The 20,174-nt window shown below is 40.0% G+C and overlaps 2 protein-coding genes across 2 annotated transcripts; one reads left to right on the forward strand and one right to left on the reverse strand.

The window, feature by feature from the left end:
• Nucleotides 1-66: 66 nt before the first annotated feature.
• Nucleotides 67-3,368, reverse strand: commd4 (COMM domain containing 4). The gene is made up of 8 exons (XM_049574305.1): nt 3,287-3,368; nt 2,936-3,007; nt 2,753-2,818; nt 2,621-2,660; nt 1,440-1,559; nt 842-922; nt 548-724; nt 67-458 (listed from the first exon to the last, which is right to left on the reverse strand). Exons 1-8 carry the CDS (start codon nt 3,287-3,289, stop codon nt 418-420), a joined length of 600 nt encoding a protein of 199 aa, XP_049430262.1. The 5' UTR covers nt 3,290-3,368; the 3' UTR covers nt 67-417.
• A 2,285-nt stretch (nt 3,369-5,653) lies between these two features.
• On the forward strand, nt 5,654-19,572 carry sema7a (semaphorin 7A). Its single transcript, XM_049574746.1, has 14 exons — nt 5,654-5,929; nt 6,244-6,383; nt 8,159-8,200; nt 8,293-8,388; nt 8,652-8,754; nt 8,951-9,061; nt 9,299-9,441; nt 11,330-11,508; nt 13,119-13,227; nt 15,181-15,376; nt 15,572-15,684; nt 16,768-16,910; nt 16,999-17,057; nt 17,152-19,572. The coding sequence occupies exons 1-14, from the start codon at nt 5,824-5,826 to the stop codon at nt 17,580-17,582; spliced, it is 1,971 nt and encodes a 656-aa protein (XP_049430703.1). The 5' UTR covers nt 5,654-5,823; the 3' UTR covers nt 17,583-19,572.
• Nucleotides 19,573-20,174: the final 602 nt, after the last annotated feature.

Genomic DNA, 20,174 nt, shown 5'->3' on the forward strand with positions numbered 1-20,174 from the left:
ACCGTTGAGCCCCGATGCATGATGGGAAACGTAGGCGTTACGGAAGCCGGTGAGGAAGCAAATATCTTCGTGTTTTACGTTTTATTTTGTTATTTATGAGCATAGAAAGGTAAGACACAAATAATTAACATAATTCAAATCACATTATGTGAATTCATTTACAATATTTTACAAAAATGCACCATTCAGTATTCTTGTTCAGCCTGGAAACATTTCTATCAATGATTTATTACTGTGGAAAAAAAAATACAACTAAATATCAGTCAATACAAATAAGGAATGAGAAATTCAAATGAATTTTGAAATGACTAAATTCATAAATGAACTTAAACTGTACAAGATATAAAAATGGCACTTTTGGCAGCTATCAGCATCATTTGTGTCCAGCTCTCAAGTTCATACTTCATTTTCCTCTCCTCATTGTAGTGCATTCATCCTCGCTTGGGCTTGTTTGAGCTCTGTGGAAACACACATTGGGAAAATAATTAGCACAACATAATCCTGGCTGTAAGAAAAGAAGCGTGAGTTGACAAGATGCAGAACTAACCTGCCAGCAATACTCTGAACTTGTTGGCGGAAATGGAAACAACGGTCGTCTCTGAGGAGCCTGACTCTGCTCCTTGAGCCTGCAGTTTCAGCTGAATCACAGGTTCATTCACCTCCCTCAGTTCACTGGAGCTCAGAGTGTAGTCGATGCGCCATGACACAGCCTCCAGACTGCCCACTGAAATTCATTACAGAGCAGAATTGATGGTAACGCTCAATCAGCAACTTCAGAGGACAGCTCACATCATCAGTTATTTTTGGCTTCCACTTCAAAAAGATGGACAGAAGTACTTACGCCTCAGGCTCGTCTCTCTCAGTTTGCCTTGCAGTGCAGAGTGCTTGTCTTCATATGATTTACAGAGACCTGTCGTGTGTTCTAAAAGAATGGAGGTGAGTGTGTAATTAAAAGTCGGGTCAAGATTTATTTTAAGTGCATAAACACATAAAGATGTTTTAACACACTATTAGCAAAGGTGAAGGTACATTAGTAAAGCATTAACAGATCAATAACAGAAAAAAGTAATAGCCACAAAGTACTTGAAAATATTCATCCATCAAATAAAGTGGATTCACAACATCTGAAAAAGAATCTCAAGCTGGCCTAGAGTCAACTGTGATTCAAACTATCAATGCACAAACATCGCAATGCACCACACCACCCTCCCCTCCAAACGCCATTGTCCAAGCAGGGCATTGTGCGCACATGATGTCACCTTCAAGTGCCAGCTGACTACAGTGAATACACACTTCAGTTACACAATAGATAATTATACAATGCAGAAAGCTCCAAATATAACACTGTAGAGTATAATCTATGTAACAACCAGTCTGTCCTTGATTATGAAACATAATCATCATTTTTATACCAAATATGGAAACCTCAGTGGACTAACCTTTGGGCAGACCAAGCTGCTGCAGCTCACTGGACAGAGATTCACTGTCAACATCGTGCTTCGCTGCACTGGAGAAAATGAAGCTGAGCACCGCCACGCTGGCTTTAATGTCTCCGCTCTCTGCAAGATGGATGGATGTCATTAATTAATGTTTTATCACAAAAATATGTGATGCAAGAATCAGATTTAAAAGCAATACCAGCAGTAGCAGAATATAATTTAATACATTTACTGAAGTATTCTGCTAACAAACAATTTTGAGGCACTTGTACTTAAGTTTTTAAACTTAGTAGTAGTTTTTAAGAGGCAAATATTCTGCAGAACGTTTTACTCCACTGCATTTATTTGACAACTGGGTTTATTACTTACTGTTTTAATTGGGTAGTAAATAGACTGGGGATAGCTGTATATTAGTTATAAGAGCTACATGGAAGGCAACTGGACTTGCTTGTGTTTCTTGATTACGTTTCACCTCTCATCCAAGAAGCTTCTTCAGTTCTAAATGACTGGTGCAGAGTTACAGGCTTTAAACTCAGTGTAGTGAACTCTGACAGAGCTGTTGAAGTCACATGTCAGTCTTTGACCCACCTGGCCATCATGTGTGGTCATTCCAGTATGACGTAGATGGCCTCTTTCGTCGCGCCTCCTTTCAAACTATATTCAAGAAACGCAAGCAAGTCCAGTTGCCTACGATGTAGCACTTATGATTACCATGACCTGGATGACTGACTCATGTATTTTTTTTTTTTTTTGTGGGGGTGGGGGTTTGGGGTTAAAATAATATATGAGTTAAAAGAAGAAATGTAAGAAGGGGGTAGGAACATAAAAGTTGTACTTCTACCTACTCCTTTTCAGATAGTTATCTCTGTCTTGTTGTTTCTTATTATTACTATTACTACTATAAGGCATTCATTCATTAATAGTTATCTTATTAGTTACTAGTAGATGTAGATTTTAAACACAAAGCATGTGACTAAAGGATCAACTATTCAGTCAGTATTTATAGTTGATTATCTTTGACCATCTGCAACAAAAATGTTGCTTTATATATATATAATTACATACATATACATATAATTACTTGTGGTATTTTTTGTAGTGTTGCTGCTCTAACTTTAGTAAAACATTAAAATATCTGAAGTGTTTTTCCAACTTGGATTAACAGTATGAGGGAGACTTACCAAACTTTGCATCTGCAGTAAGCTTTGCAACCTTGTCATACTAAAAAAGGGACAGAGACAGAACACAGCTATGGTTAGTGTGAGTGAATGTGCACTCACATAACAAGAAGTTATGATATGATTAACACTTACATCAATGCCATCCCCGAGCAAATCCTTCAGCACTTGAGCACAGAGGAGTTTCATCTTAACACTCGACTGTTACATTAATGAGGCAGAAGACACAGGTATTACTATATGAAAAAAATATCAACAGGCAATGAAAAAACATAGCATTCCTTAGTTGATGAAGTGCTGGACTTAATAAATACTCACAAGCTTCGCTAATGTGCTAATTTCAGCGAGTACCCAGTCCGGGCAGTCCAAATCTCCACAGAAACGGAACCGCTAGAAAAGACAAGACGTAATTTAAATGTTGTTTCCTGTACTGAAACAAAAGTCAGTCCTTAAACACTGTAACGCTAACATTTACGTTAGCTTTCCATCACCTAAGGCTACTAGCTAGCTTAGCCTGCTAGCTACTTGAAAGCCGGGTAAAACACCGATCGCCCTGAGGCAAATAACTATCTAAAACATTATAAATCATGCCGCGTAAATGTCCTATAAATAAACTGGCGTCTAAGTAAGCAAAACGTATTAAAAAACAAGATTATAAGACGTGTTTACCATGGCTGTCAGTCAGCTGATTAGCTGTACACGGAAGAGCTGACCGGAAGTCGCTTCAGCTTCCTCACCTCTGATTGGACGAAAGTGGAAAGTGGGCTGTCCTTCAGACACAGGAAGATGCTGATGTTGTATTGACACCATGACAACTCGTGTTTATCATATTTCTGGCCACAGCTCAAAAGCCAACTTTGAGTTGTGTCATCATCTTGATGCGTACATTATTTTGTGCGAATAAAATTTGAACTGATGCCATGTTTCAGAGGTACACTGCAGAAAATTAGCCCTAATAAAACTACAAAACATGACAAGGTAACCAGCAGTATAAGGTTAAAGAATTGAAATATCTTGGTATATTGATAGTTGAAAGACTGACTTAGAGGATGCAAGTTATAAAAGACAGTGAGGTCTAAGTGTGTTCCACCTTGTGGTGGGAAGTAAAGAGAGAGATTAATCTTAAAATACCAGATCTTTTCTTGATTAGCCTATGCCTGCATGGTTCATCTCCCACATCCAGTTACAAAAAAAATGTTGGTTTAAAGGGGTAGTGCACCCAAAAATGAAAATTCAGCCATTATCTACTCACCCATATGCCGAGGGATGCTCAGGTGAAGTTTTAGAGTCCTCACATCCCTTGCGGAGATCCCAGGGGAGAGAGGGTAGCAACACAACTCCACCTAATGCAGGTTGATGGCACCCCAGATTCAAACGTCCAAAAACACATAATTGAAACCACAAAATATCTCCATACTGCTCGTCCATAGTGATCCAAGTGTCCTGAAGCCCCGACACAAAAAGTTGTTTGGTAAAACATCATATGAACTCTGTTTTTAGCCTCATTGTAGCCTGTAGCTCTAACTGCCTCTTACGTGTGTGCGAGACCAGCAAAAGCACATGAACACACATGAAGGCGGTGCCCATGTCTCATGGTCTCGCGCAAGCATGCACACGTGGGTGTGTTGCACAGAGAGGGGTTGCATTAGGTGGAGTTGTGCTGCTACCCACTCTCCCCTTGGATCTCCACAAGGGATGTGAGAACTCTAAAACGAAAGAGCTTGCATCGCCTGCAACCCTGTGCTGATGTTTATATATATTTACTGGAAAAAAATGTGGAAGGGATACTGTGCCCAGTGGAAAAGGAAACATATCAGTCAGTTAGGAAATGTTGTTTCAGATCAGATGAGTCAGTAGATCCGGTAAACAGAGTCTAATTTCCAAGTCCTGGAGCCCCATCTGGACTATAAATCGGGCGAATAAGTACTTAAAGTAATGCCACTATGTGTATCAGAGCTAATGCCTTTGCTAACCAACATTAATTACTCAGACTGCAACTGAACCTTGTCTCTACTTTATGTCAAGGAAGCAATCAGATATGATTTCACTCATATTAATGAGTCTCATTAAAGATGTTTTATTGTTTTGCTGTGGTTCTTGTAGTTGTAGATTTGCATTTAAATGATTTATTCTGTTTACTACAGTAGCTTCTCCCTCCATAGCCTACAGAATTCTTTTTTGTCAAATTACTACTGCAACAGGCTGTTTGTAATACACCTGTCCTCACAAGTCCACCACCTAACAGCCTATTAGTCACTGCACATACTGTATCTGTATACATTTACATGATGGCACTTTTGTTACCTTTTTAAAACATTTATTATTTTTTATAGGCCTAGGTATTGCCTATTTTAACCCTTTAAATCCTGAGCAAATTGGCTTGATTTCTTTCAAAAATGGGAAGAAGGCAATGAGCAACGAAGGAAGAAATGACCCCCAAAAGATTGCAAGAAATAAGTAAAAAGAGAAAATGAAAAACAAGAAAATTAGTTTAAAAAGAAGAAGAAGAAAGAAAGTTAAAAGCAAATAAGCAAAAAGGTGCTTAAATTTTATTTAAAAAAAACACAAACAAATCTGTAACATAATTTTTTATTTTATAAAAAGGTGCTTAAATTTTATTTTTTTAAAAACAAATCTGTAACATAAATTTTTTTAATGTAATACTAATAATATAGTTTTCTCTTAGCTTTTTAATTTTTTCCCTATTTTTTTTTTATTATTATTTTAATTTTTGCACCTTCTGAGACATTTCTCACCACTTGCCTTTTTTTCATGTTTGTGGAAAAAAAAAAACATAATTTGCTCAGCGTTTACTTGCGAAGGTGCCTGAAAGCAGCACAAGGAAAGTGTTGTCGCTTGAAAATATATTTAAGTCTGTGTTTCTTGTGTTTACTGGCTTGTACTTATAGATCTGTTTAATATATTTACACAGAATCCTCTTGTCGTATTGTCACATTGATAGGTGATAATAGATCCTGCAGCCCGCCCACCACCTGCAGGGACAAACCCACGCTGTGTGGGTTTGCTCCGCCTAAAGGCGACTGCTTTAGTAGTCTGGCTGCTGAATGAGGTTCGTCGAGCAGTAATGCGCGTTGGATACCGGGGTTTTGGCTGATGAGAAGAGGACACCTGTCTGAGCTTTCCGAGGATTTCATTTTGCGAACAGAGACAGGGATTGAGAACAGTTCACACGCGCAAGGCGCAAAATGAGGCGATTTGTTTTAATATATATTTTGCTCGTTGCGGATTTTCACCCAGTCCTCAATTCACCGATTCTTGGATCAAAAAATAATCCCAGACTTGTCATCAAAGGTAAGTCCACATGTCACCTCTTTGCCGTCACGACTGCAGTGTTTTATATATATTCATGTAAAATCAGTGTGTCGAATTAGATGTCTAGAAAGGTCAGTTACAGCTTTAATCCTGTCTTCAAATCCTGTTTAAGCCTGATAAAATCTAGTTCATTTTAGGTAACACAACTTTGCGCTGTAAAGGGAGCAACCAGAGACTATCTGCAATGTTAAATGTCAGTGCACAATACAGTCATTGATATGGTTCCGTGTGACCTTCATATCCCTCCGGGTCATATATTAAGTGTGATAACGTGATGCTTCTGTACTCCTCAGATATACTCAGTGGTGGGTTCAAATACCAAGTCCATCAGAACCACAGTGTGTTCTTCTACCATGAGGACTCTGAGGAGATGTATGTTGGAGGGACTGATTTTGTCTTGAAACTTGATGCAGATGACTATCATGTTATAGAGGTGGGTGCTTCTTAACTTTTATAGTTTGAATTGATAATTTTGTTTATCACCTGCAGTAGGACTGGACTTACATCTTAGATTTGGGATACATGATATCTTAAGTGTTGTCTTCACCTGGTTTACAGGCTGCAGTGCAGTAAAGTAATTTAATTTTCTGAACTTACCAAAATGTTCTAGCTGTTCTTTTATTTGCCTTCAGCCACCCACTCATTATATTCCCAATACTAATGATTATTTTTCATAAATTCTCACTGTGAAAGTACCAATAGTCAACCCTACAGTACTGTGACAGTATCAATATCAAGGTTTTTGGTAAAAAAAAACAAAAAAACAACATATATATTGGGATATTTGATTATCTCCATAGTGCCCAGCCCTGACCTTCACTACATGCATTTGCCCATTTACTCATCATCTCATGGTTTATTGATGGGCTTCCCACTTTGTTTTTTGTGTGGTTCATGACAGTGGCAGTGGAGTTTTGTGATGCAGCTGGGGCCATAATTAGATGCTGTACGGTAGCAGATGGCTGTCACACACCTATTGTTAGTCTGTCTGGCAGCAGCACCCGCCAACAGATACATCCTTTCAAAGCCAGCAGCTAACATGCAGTTTCAACTCGTCAGCAGCAGCTGCTTATTAACTGCTAATGGTAAACACATGTCACAAGCAGACACTGGTGACAGTGGCGTCAACAGAGATTGTTCATAGGTGTGGCCAGATAGGGCCAGTGAAAATCTTAGGGTGACACACCAAAAGCTAAAAAAACTGAATTTCAGGAGTTGAGCTGTGCTGTAGTTGTAGCTGAAAATATGTCAGCGTGAGAGTGAGGGAATCACATACTTATTCTTTGATGTGCGTCGTGTAGCATGGTTTAGTTTGCATTTTTAGTTCCATAAAAATCCTGTTTCTGTGTTGGGTGATTCATTGCTCTGTCGGTACCCAAGGAACGCATTTTCATTCAGATATCTTGAGGTGAGACTTCAAGGGAGGCCTTTGAAAATGGCCATGCCAGTCGTTCCCTTGCAAATATCTAGCCTAACTTTAGGAGCATTATTTAGCCCCTTTCCTGACAAGCTACGCAGACATGATACCGGCATGGTCCCAGTGGATGTCTTGGGTTGTCTATTTTCACAAGATACCAGAAGGTTCACGCTATCTTAAAAGATGAGCGCACCATATCCTCTTAAAGACAGTATGTCAGCCTCCAGTTATACTCATCAGAGGATGCCAGGCATTGTCTCAGAAGCCACCAACCAGCCCCTCCTGGTGACGCATGAAAATCTCTGTAATATAATAATCCAGAAAAGTCAAATGACTAGACTTGTGTTTATCAGAACACAATAATTAATAAATAATGGACCAATGACTGTTGATCGTTTTCCAAGAAATCAGAGCAAACGTGGCCTCAGTTCTGACCATAAGACAGACATATAGATCTTCATTTCGCTAATGGATACTAGTTTGTGGCAGAAGCAGCTGAAACTACTTTAGAAGAAGACAGCATGTTGAGTGGGATATTTTTTTGGCTTAAGCAAACACCTGGGAAAGAAACCTTACAGATGTTTCATGTTTATCTATCATGCAGCTATTCCAAATATGTGATCATCAAAACCACCCTTTTTGAGGCAGAACCTGAAGTGCAACATTCCTTGTTGGTTAAAAATTATAAGGAAATGTGTGAAATGTTCAGTTTCTCTTTATAATATCTCATTTGAGACTGTTTTTAAGTGTAAGCTTTGTTCATTTGTCTTCCAATTGATGTCGCCCTATAGAAATTTTCTCTGAAAATCCCGGGGCAACAGCAGTGCAAAGAGGTTAGTGAGTAGAAAGTAATGATTTGCTTTTTTTAAATAAAAAAAACTGAATCTGTGTGATGGCGTGGCAGTAACAGTCTCTGTATTTGCAGGGCCAATGTGAAAATGTCATCACAGTGATCGAGAAGTTTCAAGACAGCCTCTTTGTCTGTGGCACAAATGGACACAAACCACAGTGTTGGAAGCTGGTGAGTGTTTGCATATGTCACTTGATGTTGCACTACATCTGCACGTCGCATCTGTTTGACCTACCACAGTTACCGTGGCTGGTTGATTTTACTGGCAACAGCAGATTGAAGCTGATTAAAGCGTGAAGTGTTTCGGTGTAATGGCTGTGGCTCTGATTAAAGTTTAATTAGCACCCTGTCTGTAATTTCAGTAGGGTGTTGTGTGGCTGATGTTTAGATATTTTTCCATCACAATATTCTGTTTACTGTCTGTGCTTCTTCAGTTTTCTTCGGTGAACAACCAGTCAAACGAAATCGTGGAGAGCTATGAGGGGACAGGCATTTCTCCATTTGTGTACACGCATAACTCCATCTCCCTCACAGTAGGTATGTTAAACACAGCTTCTTGCACAACCCAGCAGTGGCCCATGTTTTTAAAAATGTGGCTCAGTGCTGCAGATTATGTAACCGCATCAAGTCATGTGTGATAGCAGAGTTGGCACGAGTGCAGTTTCACAGAATTATACTCAATAATTGAGCATCTTTTGCTTATTTTCACATGATGCCTCTTTGTTATTTTTAGAGGGGGATCTATATTCAGCAGCGCCTTTGGATACAGATGGAAGCTCATTACAATTCAGAAGGAAAGCTGGCAGCAGAACGAATGTGTGGATGTATGACAACTGGGTCTCAGGTGGGTAATATCTATTTATAATGTAGGATGAATCATGAAGATGCATCTGATTAGTATCAGTTTGTCTTTAAACTACTCAGTCCTGAACTCATTTTGTTCTTGTTTCTTCAGTGCACTTTAATTATCTTCTGTTTTGGTCCCACATGCCAAGCCTTCTCATCATAAACTGCCTGCTGCTGACACTGCTCTGTACTGTAAACGGTGAAGCAGTTTAGTAAACATATCCTCCTCCCTCAGAGCCCACCTTCATCTCTGCGTCCTGGGTGAGGCGGAGAGAGGACCCTGACAACGAGAAAATCTACATTTTTTTCCGTGAAAAGAACTCCGATAACAACCCGGAGGCCGATCCCTGGATATCGAGGGTTGCCAGAGTCTGTAAGGTACGCCGGACACTGAAGTAGATTCAGCTTACGTCAGTGAAGCTATCATCTTACTAGGCAAAGGCGAGGCAAGGCAAGTTTATTTATGTAGCACCTTATCACTGAAAGTGCTTTACAGGCAAAAGATTAGAAAAATAAAAAAATGAAAAAACAGATGAACAAAGTAAGATAAATAAAAGCAAAGAGAAGTTTAATAAAAGTGATGAGTTGACAATGAGCAAGAGGGTTTGGTTTGAACCCAGGGTGGGGGAGCCCTTCTGTGCAGAGTCTGCATGTTCTACCTGTGTCATCATGGGTTTTCTCCGGGTACTCTGGCTTCCTCCCACAGTTCAGAGACATGCAGGTTAATTGGTGACTCTAAATTGTCTGTATGAACGTGAGCGTGAATGGTTGTCTGTCTCTATGTGTCAGCCCTGTGATAGTCTGGCGTCCTGTCCAGGGTGTACCCTGCCTCTCGCCCAATGTCAGCTGGGATAACAGGATAAGCGGTTATGGAAAATGAATGAATGATTAATAAAAAGCCGTAGAAAGGAGAACAGTCTTGAGCTTAGTTTTAAAAATGGCTACAGCTGGGGCATATTTTAGGTCTAAGGGGAACTGAGTCCAGCAGTGGGCAGCCACATTTGGATTTAACTCTGGTCACTTACTGTCAAGTCACTGCAGGTCACTTACTGTCAAGTCATTGCAGGTCTGAGAAATCTACCCGCCTTGTACTCAGAAAACATATCTGGGATATGTTTTGGGCCCAGACAGCTGAGTGGCTTACAGACAGCAAGTAGGGCCTTGAAGTCGATTCTGTATTTTCTGCACTGCAACAGTAAATTCCCCAACACCTCTTCTGTCCTGTTTACGCTGTAGTATCAATGTTAAAACAAGACTTCCTATCCACCACCCCTCCCATACTTCCACCTATTTTGGTCTGATGGGATCAAAGGACCAACATGGCCTTTAGTCCATATTAATGAAGGTCATGTAATATGATCAAAAGCACCAAAAGCCCTTCTAAATGGACCTTGCGGTTAGATTATTTTATCCAGTTGTTATTCCCGAGGTTGAGAATGAACTTTGAAACTGTGACTGCACATATGAACTGAAACAAATCAACCAAACAGGGCAAAGTCTGCGCTCCACGCTTTCATTAGATTTACAGTGTTGTACATTAATGAATACATTTTTCCATGATATGCTCACATGTATTGTATTCTAACTCTAGTTTCCGCTTGAACAAACAGACATTGAATTGTGGGACACTGCAGCAGAGTCTGACGTTAATGTTGTATCAGAGTGTTGGCTGTGCCTCCGTTAGTAACCTGCATTTCCCAGACAAAGGAGATGAAAGGCTGCCGTCATTCAAACCAGGTTCATTTGATGCTGACAACTGTGTTTGTTCTGAGAACAATGGTTAAGGTCAGCCACTATTTACAACAGGTTTATAAGTCTGATAAATGATATGCTGAGGCTGGCATCATGGATAAAATGATAACCTTGCAGGAAATTATTATTTACTTGCACTGTGCTAAAAAAAAAGCAAAGGGAGATAGCAGTATAGTTGGCAAGGTAATATCCTGCAGTAACGTGAATACAGTGCCAGGCTTTGACAAAGGCTTACACATACTTAATGCAGGAGTGCAACCATCTGCAGCACGGTGGTTTCATCCCCACAACCTGCACCAGTGAATCGGGCTAACCCAGCTGTTCTTGTGGTGAAATACAATCTTTTGAACACCCCTGACATCAGTGCAAAACAAGACCTAAAGGTAGTTAGGTGTTTTGCTTCAGGTATCATGGTCCATGTAATGACACTCCTATCAAGTAACCCTGAGTTTATGAGTTTCAGCTTGCAAGAGAAAAGTGAAAGAGCGTCTTTCTGGTGTCATTTATTTCACAGGTAGATGAAGGTGGATCAAAAAGATTCTTCCAGAACATATGGACATCTTTCCTCAAGGCCCGGCTTGTTTGTGGGTTTCCAGACGAGTCGCTCTATTTTAACCGCCTCCAAGATATATATGTGATGCACGCTGACGACTGGCACGACACCAGAGTCTATGCCCTTTTCACAAGCAGCTGGTGAGACGCTTTTCCTTCCTATATTATTATAAGCACCTACGCAACACCCTGAGCAACATGCTGACAGGGTAACACAGAGTGGTTCTCACTTAAAACTGAAAGCTCAGCATTTTAAAATACTTTGTGCCCATGGAGACAAAACTAACCTTGGCCAGTAGGTTTTGACCTACTCAGTATATCTATGTATCGACTAAATACACCAAGGCGAGTGGGTTGGCCACATGACTTATCTTGTTTGATGACAAAAAAAAAAACATCTAAAGACTAAATCCAAACCTGCTCCATTTTCTATATTCTTTTGCGTTGGTCCATTCATAAAGATTAGAGCCATACATAAGATGAGTGTTCATTTTATTCTCTGCTACCTTTTAGTCTGACAGTAGGAGATGCACACATTTGCCTGATTGTGCTTTGTGTGCTTAAAGGGGCTGTGCGCAATATTCAAAGCACTGATACAGCAGCAAACAAGTATTTCCAATGTAAATATATAGTAATGGCATCCTGAGCAGAAAATGAAGTCATGCTCCCTCTGTATGTTGTAATCCGAGCTTCTCTGTTCTTTGCTGTGGTAGATGGTCGGGATGCACGAGCATTTTAGTGCATGTAAGTTTCCTGTGAGTGAGAAGCATAGCGCACAGCCTCTGGCCACCACGCCCAAATTAACACCATTAGCTCTGTCAGCACTGTTGCTGTTGTTAGAGCTGTTAGCAATGTTAGCTCCTAAGGGGGGGCTTGCTCAGACTCTGAATCACATGGTATGCTCCATTGCATACAGCTCCTTAAACCCTTTGAAACCTAGAGCAACATCACTTTTCTGGTGCTGCTGTCAGACGCCTTTCACGACCATTCAAACCTTTGAACCTGGAGCAAATTGGTGTAATTTCTTCCATAAACTTTGGGAATAATGGCAATTTTAAAGCTCATTTTTAAGGTCTTCTTTGGGTTTTTTTAAACTAATTTTCTTGTTTTTCATTTTTTCTTTTTACTAATTTCTTGCTAATTCTTTGTTTCATTTTCTCTTTCCTTGCTAAGTGCTTTCTTCCCATGTTTTTGAAAGAAACCAACCCAATTTGCTCAGGTTTCAAATTGTTTACCAAGGTGCTCTGGCAATTAAGTTTTGTACTTCTACATAGTTGGAGGACTCACGAAAGAGACTTATTTAAAAAAGGATGCTCAAAATCAATAGTTATCCTGACTTTTAGTCCTCAGTATGGATCGAGCTGTATGGCTAAGGAAACTGCCCCTGTAGCACTCGACCAAGCCTCTTTAAAACTGGCGGGGCTGTTATGTCTGATTTGGTAATGTAATAATTTGTAAGAGTAATGGAGAGTTTGTCAGATACAAAGTTTGATTGATGAGTTGCATCAATGTTCCGTTTTGGGAGTACCGTACCCCATTTGGCCAGTCCCATAGATGTTACTCAGTTCTCCTTCGTCCTATGCCAAGAAAAATCCAATCATTACATTTTAGATCATCTGCTAACAGACGAACAGAATGATGCAATGGGACAACATCATAACCCTAACCAATACCATGCATTGTTGAGGCAACAACTAATAAACAGATAAGAACAGTATTTTTTATGCTAACTTATCTTACTTCTCTTCTAGGAACTCCACTGCAGTGTGCATCTACACAATACAAATGATAGAAGATATATTTGAGAACTCAACTTTCAAGGGCTACGACAATGAGATTCCCAAACCAAGGCCAGGAACGGTAACCATTTGTTTTGTTGCTATGCTGCTCTACAAAGACAGAATACGTCCTCTGAGGGTTTTATTTTTGATTCCAACCATCTCATGCATCTTGGCATCACTCACATTTATTGTGGGCAGTCCACTGTATATCACATGTCACTGAGTGAGGGTGTAGCTTAAAGAAAAACACAGACATGTTACATAAATGGGTGGAAATGTGGAAAATGTGCGTCTGTATCATTCATTCCAATCAAACGTGGTTCAGTGTTTCCATTTGTTGATTCAAACTGTAGGTTTTTTTAAACATGAAGTCTATTTGAGTTCAGCCCTGTAGTTAGGGAACCAAAGGGGCCCCACAAACATAGATTTTCAGACTTTCCTCTGATTGTAGTAAACAGTCTGACTCACTGAGTAATGGTTCCTTAAAGGGGGTGGACTTGTTGCTATGGCTTGTAAAGAAAACCCTGTGTCTCCAATGTGGTCAGCTTATAGCCAGAAGAAATATTTGTCTGGTTTGTTTTTACACAACTTCAGGTGCCTCCAGTTTTGTATACCTGAGGACCTGAATTGCTTAAACTGAGAGTCCTATAAACATTCAGTTTATGTTCACATTTCCTACAGTATACAAACTACTTTTAAAGGACCTGTGTGTTGATTTAGGGGGGTCTACTGACAGAAATGGAGTATAATATTTATAATTATGTTTTCATTAGTGTATAATCAACTGAAACTAAGAATTGTGATTTTGTTAGTTTAGAATGAGCTCTTTATATCTACACATGGAGCAGGTCCTCCAGTGGTGTAAAGTAGATACGATGGGCCCTAGTGCATGCTATCATGCACATATCGTCTCATCACATGATCGGAGACTTGACGTTGGATAGAATTAACATACATATGACCTAGCAATCATCATTTCATATCTGCATACAACAAAAAATCCCAAATAAATGATTGATTTAACAATTTTAATTGTATATTTATAGTTATGGAATAAGCATATACTTTTGTTACAGATGCTATTGACTATTGTACAAAAAAAAAGATAAAATAAACATGACAGAGATGGGTTTGCCTTTTTCAAGGGCATATATAGCAAATGGCACTGTTTTAAATTTATTTAAAATGATTGTTTTGGCATATATTCAAGGTGGCAATCACCGATAAGGGCCCATTCTCCACCCAACACATTATTGAAGAGTCCACTCTCTATGAGTCCCCCATCTCACAGGCCCCAGTGCAACCACGCTGCCTGCACTGTCTATATATATGCCCCTGAGAGACCCTCTACCCTGGCGGTCACCATGTTTTGAGAGTAACCCAGAATGGACATACTAGAGAGGGTCTGATATATTTTTACCATAGACTGTATATAATAACAGATGTAGCTGCTGGTTTGTGGACTCCCATGTTGTGGCGTCAAGTTTGGCATCTCGGGCATCACCATCTTCGTTTTGTGGAGCCAGATGAAATCATGTTTGGAAGAGAGGGTGGAGTTGTGGAGCAGTGAAAAGTGGATCTGACTCATAGAGTGGGGTGACACCTCGCTGACAGCCTGTCATTTAAATTGGCCCCACCCTTAAATATGTGTAGCTTTAGGCCTTGATAAAATATAAATAGGTGAGTGGATGTTAAAATTGGCCATGGAGATCAAAACTGTTTTTGTACCAGGCTGTAAACATGTTTATTTCTGCTGTTAAGTTAGGCATATTAACACTGGGGTCTATGGGATTTACTCTGTTTTGGAGCCAGCCTCAAGTGGCCATTCGATAAACTGCAGTTTTTGGCACTTATGCATTGGTTTTATTATTCAGCCTTGGAGGTTTGCCACTTTGTTTTAATGTTACCTGAAAGCCATCTTAGGTTCTACTACATGCTTGGAAGGGGAGCAGTATTCAGTTGGTTGCAATCTGCAGCCTCACAGCTAAAGTCCTTTAAATTAAAACACTGTTTGTGTCTCTTTATTTTTCAGTGTGTGAAAAACAGCAGGACCCTGCCACTGGCCACTGTCAATATGGTAAAAGATTACCCAGAGATGACTCACTGGGTTCACTCCATACATTATTCCGCTCCATTTTATGTAAGCGGCAACAACTATACCAAGATAGTAGTGGACCGTGTTCTTGCATCAGACCAGCGCATGTATAACATTCTGCTTCTGGCTACTGGTATGTTCTGGTTAGGAACAAATACACTATCCCTGGTCTTCCATACTTAGTTTAGCAATGTGTACCTTGTGTTGTTTCTCTATTGTTTTGGATTGTAATCATGCATTGTTTAGAATCTCTGGGAGGGACAATGGGCTAAAAATACAGCATCACTCCTGTAATAACAATGCTACCAAATGCTAATGGTTCCAACAGATTCTGGAAAGATCCATAAAGTCTTAGAGGCCGGATCAGAACCTTTCATCATCTCTGAAACCCAACTCTCCAGCCGATCCAGCATTCAATCAATGAAGCTTGACTCCAAAAAGGTATTTAAAATACCATTTTCACTCTCATGCATTATAGATTGTGGTGTTGTTCTTACATTAGTGAAATTTCATTTCTCACAATTGAATATTTCAAAGCTGCACTAATCAATATTTTTATATTAACTGGATCAAATGACTGTGCTCTGTGAAAGAGGTCGCTCACGGTAACAGAGCCACAGAAAATTATTACCCATAGCTCTAAAGAATATTTTAGTATCTGTCAGCTTACTGTTTTGGTTTGACGGCCCACAACTTCTCTGTACTGGCTCAGTCTTAACAAACATAACATTAAACAAAGGTAACATTGAAAAAATTGACTCCGTTACAACTCACAAGGTTCACCAACAAAACAACCGTCTTATACGAAACACGTTTTCCAAACAAATATGACATGCTAACGTTATTAGCACAAGCCTATGGCATTTTACATTGTATAAATTAGCCTAGCGACAAGCAGAGATTTCCTCTGCTCATATTAAGCCAGGATAAATCCCGAAGTATAAATTACCCACAAGACTTAAAATGATATTTTAGTGGAGGCTTTATTATCTACACAATTTAGTGTTTCTTATCTTTGAAATTGAAGTAAATAAAAGCTTCGTTTCCACTGAGGGAAATGGTTTCAGCTTACAAAAATAGACAGGAAGTCTGCGTCGCCGTGACGTGTAGCTACATTTCTGGGGAGGTGCACGTCGGGCTACGGCGTAGGTACAGCGTCGATTCAATGCAGAAGTACAAATTCCGTCTTACAGCTCTCATCATGCTACCTGCCTAGCACCAAACAGCAGACTAGTGGAGCATTTAGCAGTAGAATAATTTTCCTCATGAGTTGGTGGAGACCAAAACAGAGCTACAAGGAGTGAAATCTGGGACTTTTATACATTAGAAACACAAAACTAAATGTTACTCTTGCTTCATGTCTGCTGGGTGTGCAAATAGCCAATCAAATGCCAGCATGCTCCCCGCAGCAACTTTACATGGTGATAATACGTCAGTGTTGTATTACTTGCATTGCACCAAAGATGCCTAAAACCCCTTTGATAATATTAAATTAGAATTATGTTTCTGTTTCCCTTTGCTCAGAAAAAATTAGTGGTGGGTTTTTCGGAGAAAATTTCCATTATGGACCTTCAGAGGTGTGAGGAGATCAAGTCCTGTGATGAATGTGTTCTGGCACGGGATCCGTACTGTGCCTGGATGAAGTCTGGATGCACCTCGACTCTCACGTAAGTGTGGACAGCATTCATACCAAGACTCAGACAACATTGGTTGCATTGTCATAGTGACTCATCTCACACAAATCTTCATTCACAGTGGGGGCATTCAAAATGTCATTGATGGGAACAGAAGTGCGTGTCCTCCACCAGTCGGAGGTAACTAATGATGAAACTTTTATTCATACAAACTTCTTAAGAGCTCAAACACTTTTGGTGACATCTCTATTTGATCTTCTTTTTATTCTTGTAGAACAAAGACAAGGAAACCGGACCAGACGAGAGACAGTTTCACCATTACCACTGGATTTGGGAACGACTCTCTCGGTACCCCTGGGTAACCCTTGCTATCTGACCTGTCCTATAGACTCTTATCATGCTGTCTACACCTGGGAGCACAATGACCAGAGGAGCCCTTGTCTGCAAATGGAGTCCAACTGCCTGCACCTCATTCCTAATGTGGCACAAGAGCACTATGGCAGCTATCGGTGTGTTTCTGAAGAGAAAAACTACACCAAAGTGGTGAGAACGTATCAGGTTGCACAGCAAATAATCCAAGACACAAATGAAAACACTGACCGAAGCAATACCCCCTTCTTAAGAAATGATGCATCAGCTGTCGTGCCGCAGATAGTATGGATCACTCTTGGACTGGCTGTAACGGTATTAGGGATGTTCAGATAGGGTGTGCACCAATGACTGTTTCAACTTTACACCCCTTACCCTTTGGAAAGCTTTTCTGTTGGTCCAGCCACATCCTCAGGCCCTTTGTCCTTGCCATTGCTCTCATGCTAGGATGCAGGCAGCATTAAAGGAAATCCACTTTAACACCAATAAGGCCTGCAACGGCAGGAACACTCCCACCGACAACCTAAATCCTTATTTGTGCAAGTGTTCAAAAGCTGTGTTTGGCAGAAAGGTCTACAGGAACAAGCCAAGTTTCGTTTTAGAAGAGAAGCCAGAACAGGAAGAGGTTGGTGTTTTTGAGGGAGAAAGCAGCAGAGGCAGTCAGCAGCTCGAATGATCTGAGGGGCCCCAACAGTGCCTAATGATGATCAGTCAGTGATGTCAGCAATGTTCATAGAGTGAGTACATCTCATTCCTTTGAGATAAGGGAAAAAGGGGAAGGTGTAGGTCGCAATCTGGAGGAGTTCTTTGTCAAAACAGAGGCACACCTTTAAAACGTTTTGATCATACGTGCAAAAGCTTCAGGTCAGAGAGCCATAGATAGAACAGTTCACAGTAAGTAGGTGTGGTGTCGGAGAAGTAATGTGAGAACGTGTTGAGGCCAGCTTGGTCTACTAGAGGTCAGAAAAAAATGTAAAGTTCCTGTGGACATTTCCTCTGTGCCCCGCTCCAGTGCACTGCTGACTGATTATTTGTATCAGGGTGTTTAGGGAAGGGTGGAGGCAGCAAGGGACCCTCACTGAATTTCCCTGTTTTGTTCAGCGCTCCCACTTGTGTAACAGTCAGTGGTGAGAGAGGCGTTTGGGAAAATGTGCACAACCATAAGCACCTTGTTTCATTTTCACACAGATTTTGGCAACAAAAAAAAGTAAATGTCTTTGCATTTTGCATTTACACACTGAAACATCAATGTTAGCTGCAGTGTGAGCAATAGATAAGTCCCACATTCCACCTGACGTAGAGCAGATTTGAGATGGTTGTTGAAAGTGAGAGTTTCGCACATGTCTGTCATTCAAGTTTTATATGAGCTGCTTTTCTAGTCAGTTACTTATGTTAAAGCGAGACTTTGTTACTGTGTCAAACAGCAGCCGCTTATGCCACAATTAATAATTACAGGATGCTGAAACATAGTGCAACAGCAGCCAATGCTGAGAAAAGTTGGAGAATCTACTTCATCATATCCATCATAGAGCAATAGCTGGCTAAAGTTTGCTAACATGAGTCAACATTTAGCAACCAAAAGCAGCAGATCCTGAGTGTACTTAATGAAGCAGCGGTGTGTTTTATTTGTTACAAGTTCAACGTTTTATTTGTAAAAGGAAGAACTTCTTTCAAAAGTTACATAGTTTCGATTTGGAAATAGACACTTTTTTTTTTTTGCTTTAACTTACCAATATGAAGTAAATACTGATTGTATGATGTAATGGCTATTGAATAATAACACCATCTTCATTTTGACTGGTCACCTATAAGCCACACTTTGACTATGCAACACCACCGTGTACAGTCTCCAGGGAAAATGAAGCTCAACATGACAGCACAAAGGAGGTGTGTCGACCATTGTGCAGCCAAAACAGGAAGGGAACAGTGCTTTTGTTTTGGTGGGAACCAAAATGCAGCATGTCCTTTGCTCTTTGTAGCTGCTCACCGCTGAGGAAAATGGAATTGTAATCAGGTTGTCTTTGCGACATCAAAAATAATACCACTTGAAAATGCCAGGGGAAGAAAAGTTGTAAAGTTGTCCATTTCCACTTTAAACAAGACATTTTCCCTTATAAAAATGTTTAAAAACCACTAAGATATATATTTATTATGTTAATAGTATTTTTGGTACAATCTTTTGTGTTTCATACTGGAGATTTTTATATTTGCAATATGTGTCCTTATTATTTAAAAAACAGTATATTTTTTCATAATGATAACGTCAAAATGCTACCAGAAGAATGTATGTGATTATTATTGATTTCCTGCTTGTTAGAATAAAAAAGAATGGAAAATATCTAACATTGTTCACAAGGAGTCACATCTCTCTTCAATCCACTCATAAGGGCTTTCAAGAAAGTAGTTTATTCGTCCTCAGTAGGTCACGCCTTCATTAGACGTGGCACTCAGTGAACCACGTGCAGCCGTATCAGAGTAAGGCAACAACTAAGGATCTTTATCTTAATCTGTCTTATTCCTGGATCTCAAGTCTCAACCCTGCTAATGACGAGTGAGTACATCTTGTTGACACAAGCTGAAGAGCACTGTATCTCTCTGGAAATCATCCGGAGGAAAATCCTTGTCAGATTTTCAGTAACTGATGTTTGAAAGCTTCGTTAGAAGTCTCACCCTGTTTATATTTCTGTCCTTTCAGATCTTAGATGAATATTCATATTACACAACCACATGGCAAAGTCAAATCTGATTTCCACTGAACACTTTTAAACTTCTGCCACTGGACAGAAATAAACTTCTCTCGCATTTAGTTTTACTGAGTTTAGAACTAGAGGTGTGGACTCGAGTCACTTGACTTGGAATAGAGTCAGAGACCTGACAACTTTAGACTTGACTTGACAAAATCAAAATAACCTTGTACCTGGATTTGGG

The sequence above is a fragment of the Epinephelus fuscoguttatus genome, linkage group LG4 (assembly GCF_011397635.1).
Source record: "Epinephelus fuscoguttatus linkage group LG4, E.fuscoguttatus.final_Chr_v1".
NCBI lineage: Eukaryota > Metazoa > Chordata > Actinopteri > Perciformes > Serranidae > Epinephelus > Epinephelus fuscoguttatus.

Excerpts from the sequence above, each read along its gene's own strand:
- commd4 (XM_049574305.1), bottom strand. Across the intron at positions 2,819-2,935 it reads TTAGCACATTAGCGAAGCTT|TCGAGTGTTAAGATGAAACT; the intron begins GTGAGTATTTAT and ends TTAATGTAACAG. Across the intron at positions 2,661-2,752 it reads TGCTCGGGGATGGCATTGAT|TATGACAAGGTTGCAAAGCT; the intron begins GTAAGTGTTAAT and ends TCCCTTTTTTAG.
- sema7a (XM_049574746.1), top strand. The coding sequence starts at position 5,824 with ATGAGGCGATTTGTTTTAATATATATTTTGCTCGTTGCGGATTTTCAC. Across the intron at positions 9,442-11,329 it reads GGGTTGCCAGAGTCTGTAAG|GTAGATGAAGGTGGATCAAA; the intron begins GTACGCCGGACA and ends TTTATTTCACAG. Across the intron at positions 16,911-16,998 it reads GGATGCACCTCGACTCTCAC|TGGGGGCATTCAAAATGTCA; the intron begins GTAAGTGTGGAC and ends CTTCATTCACAG.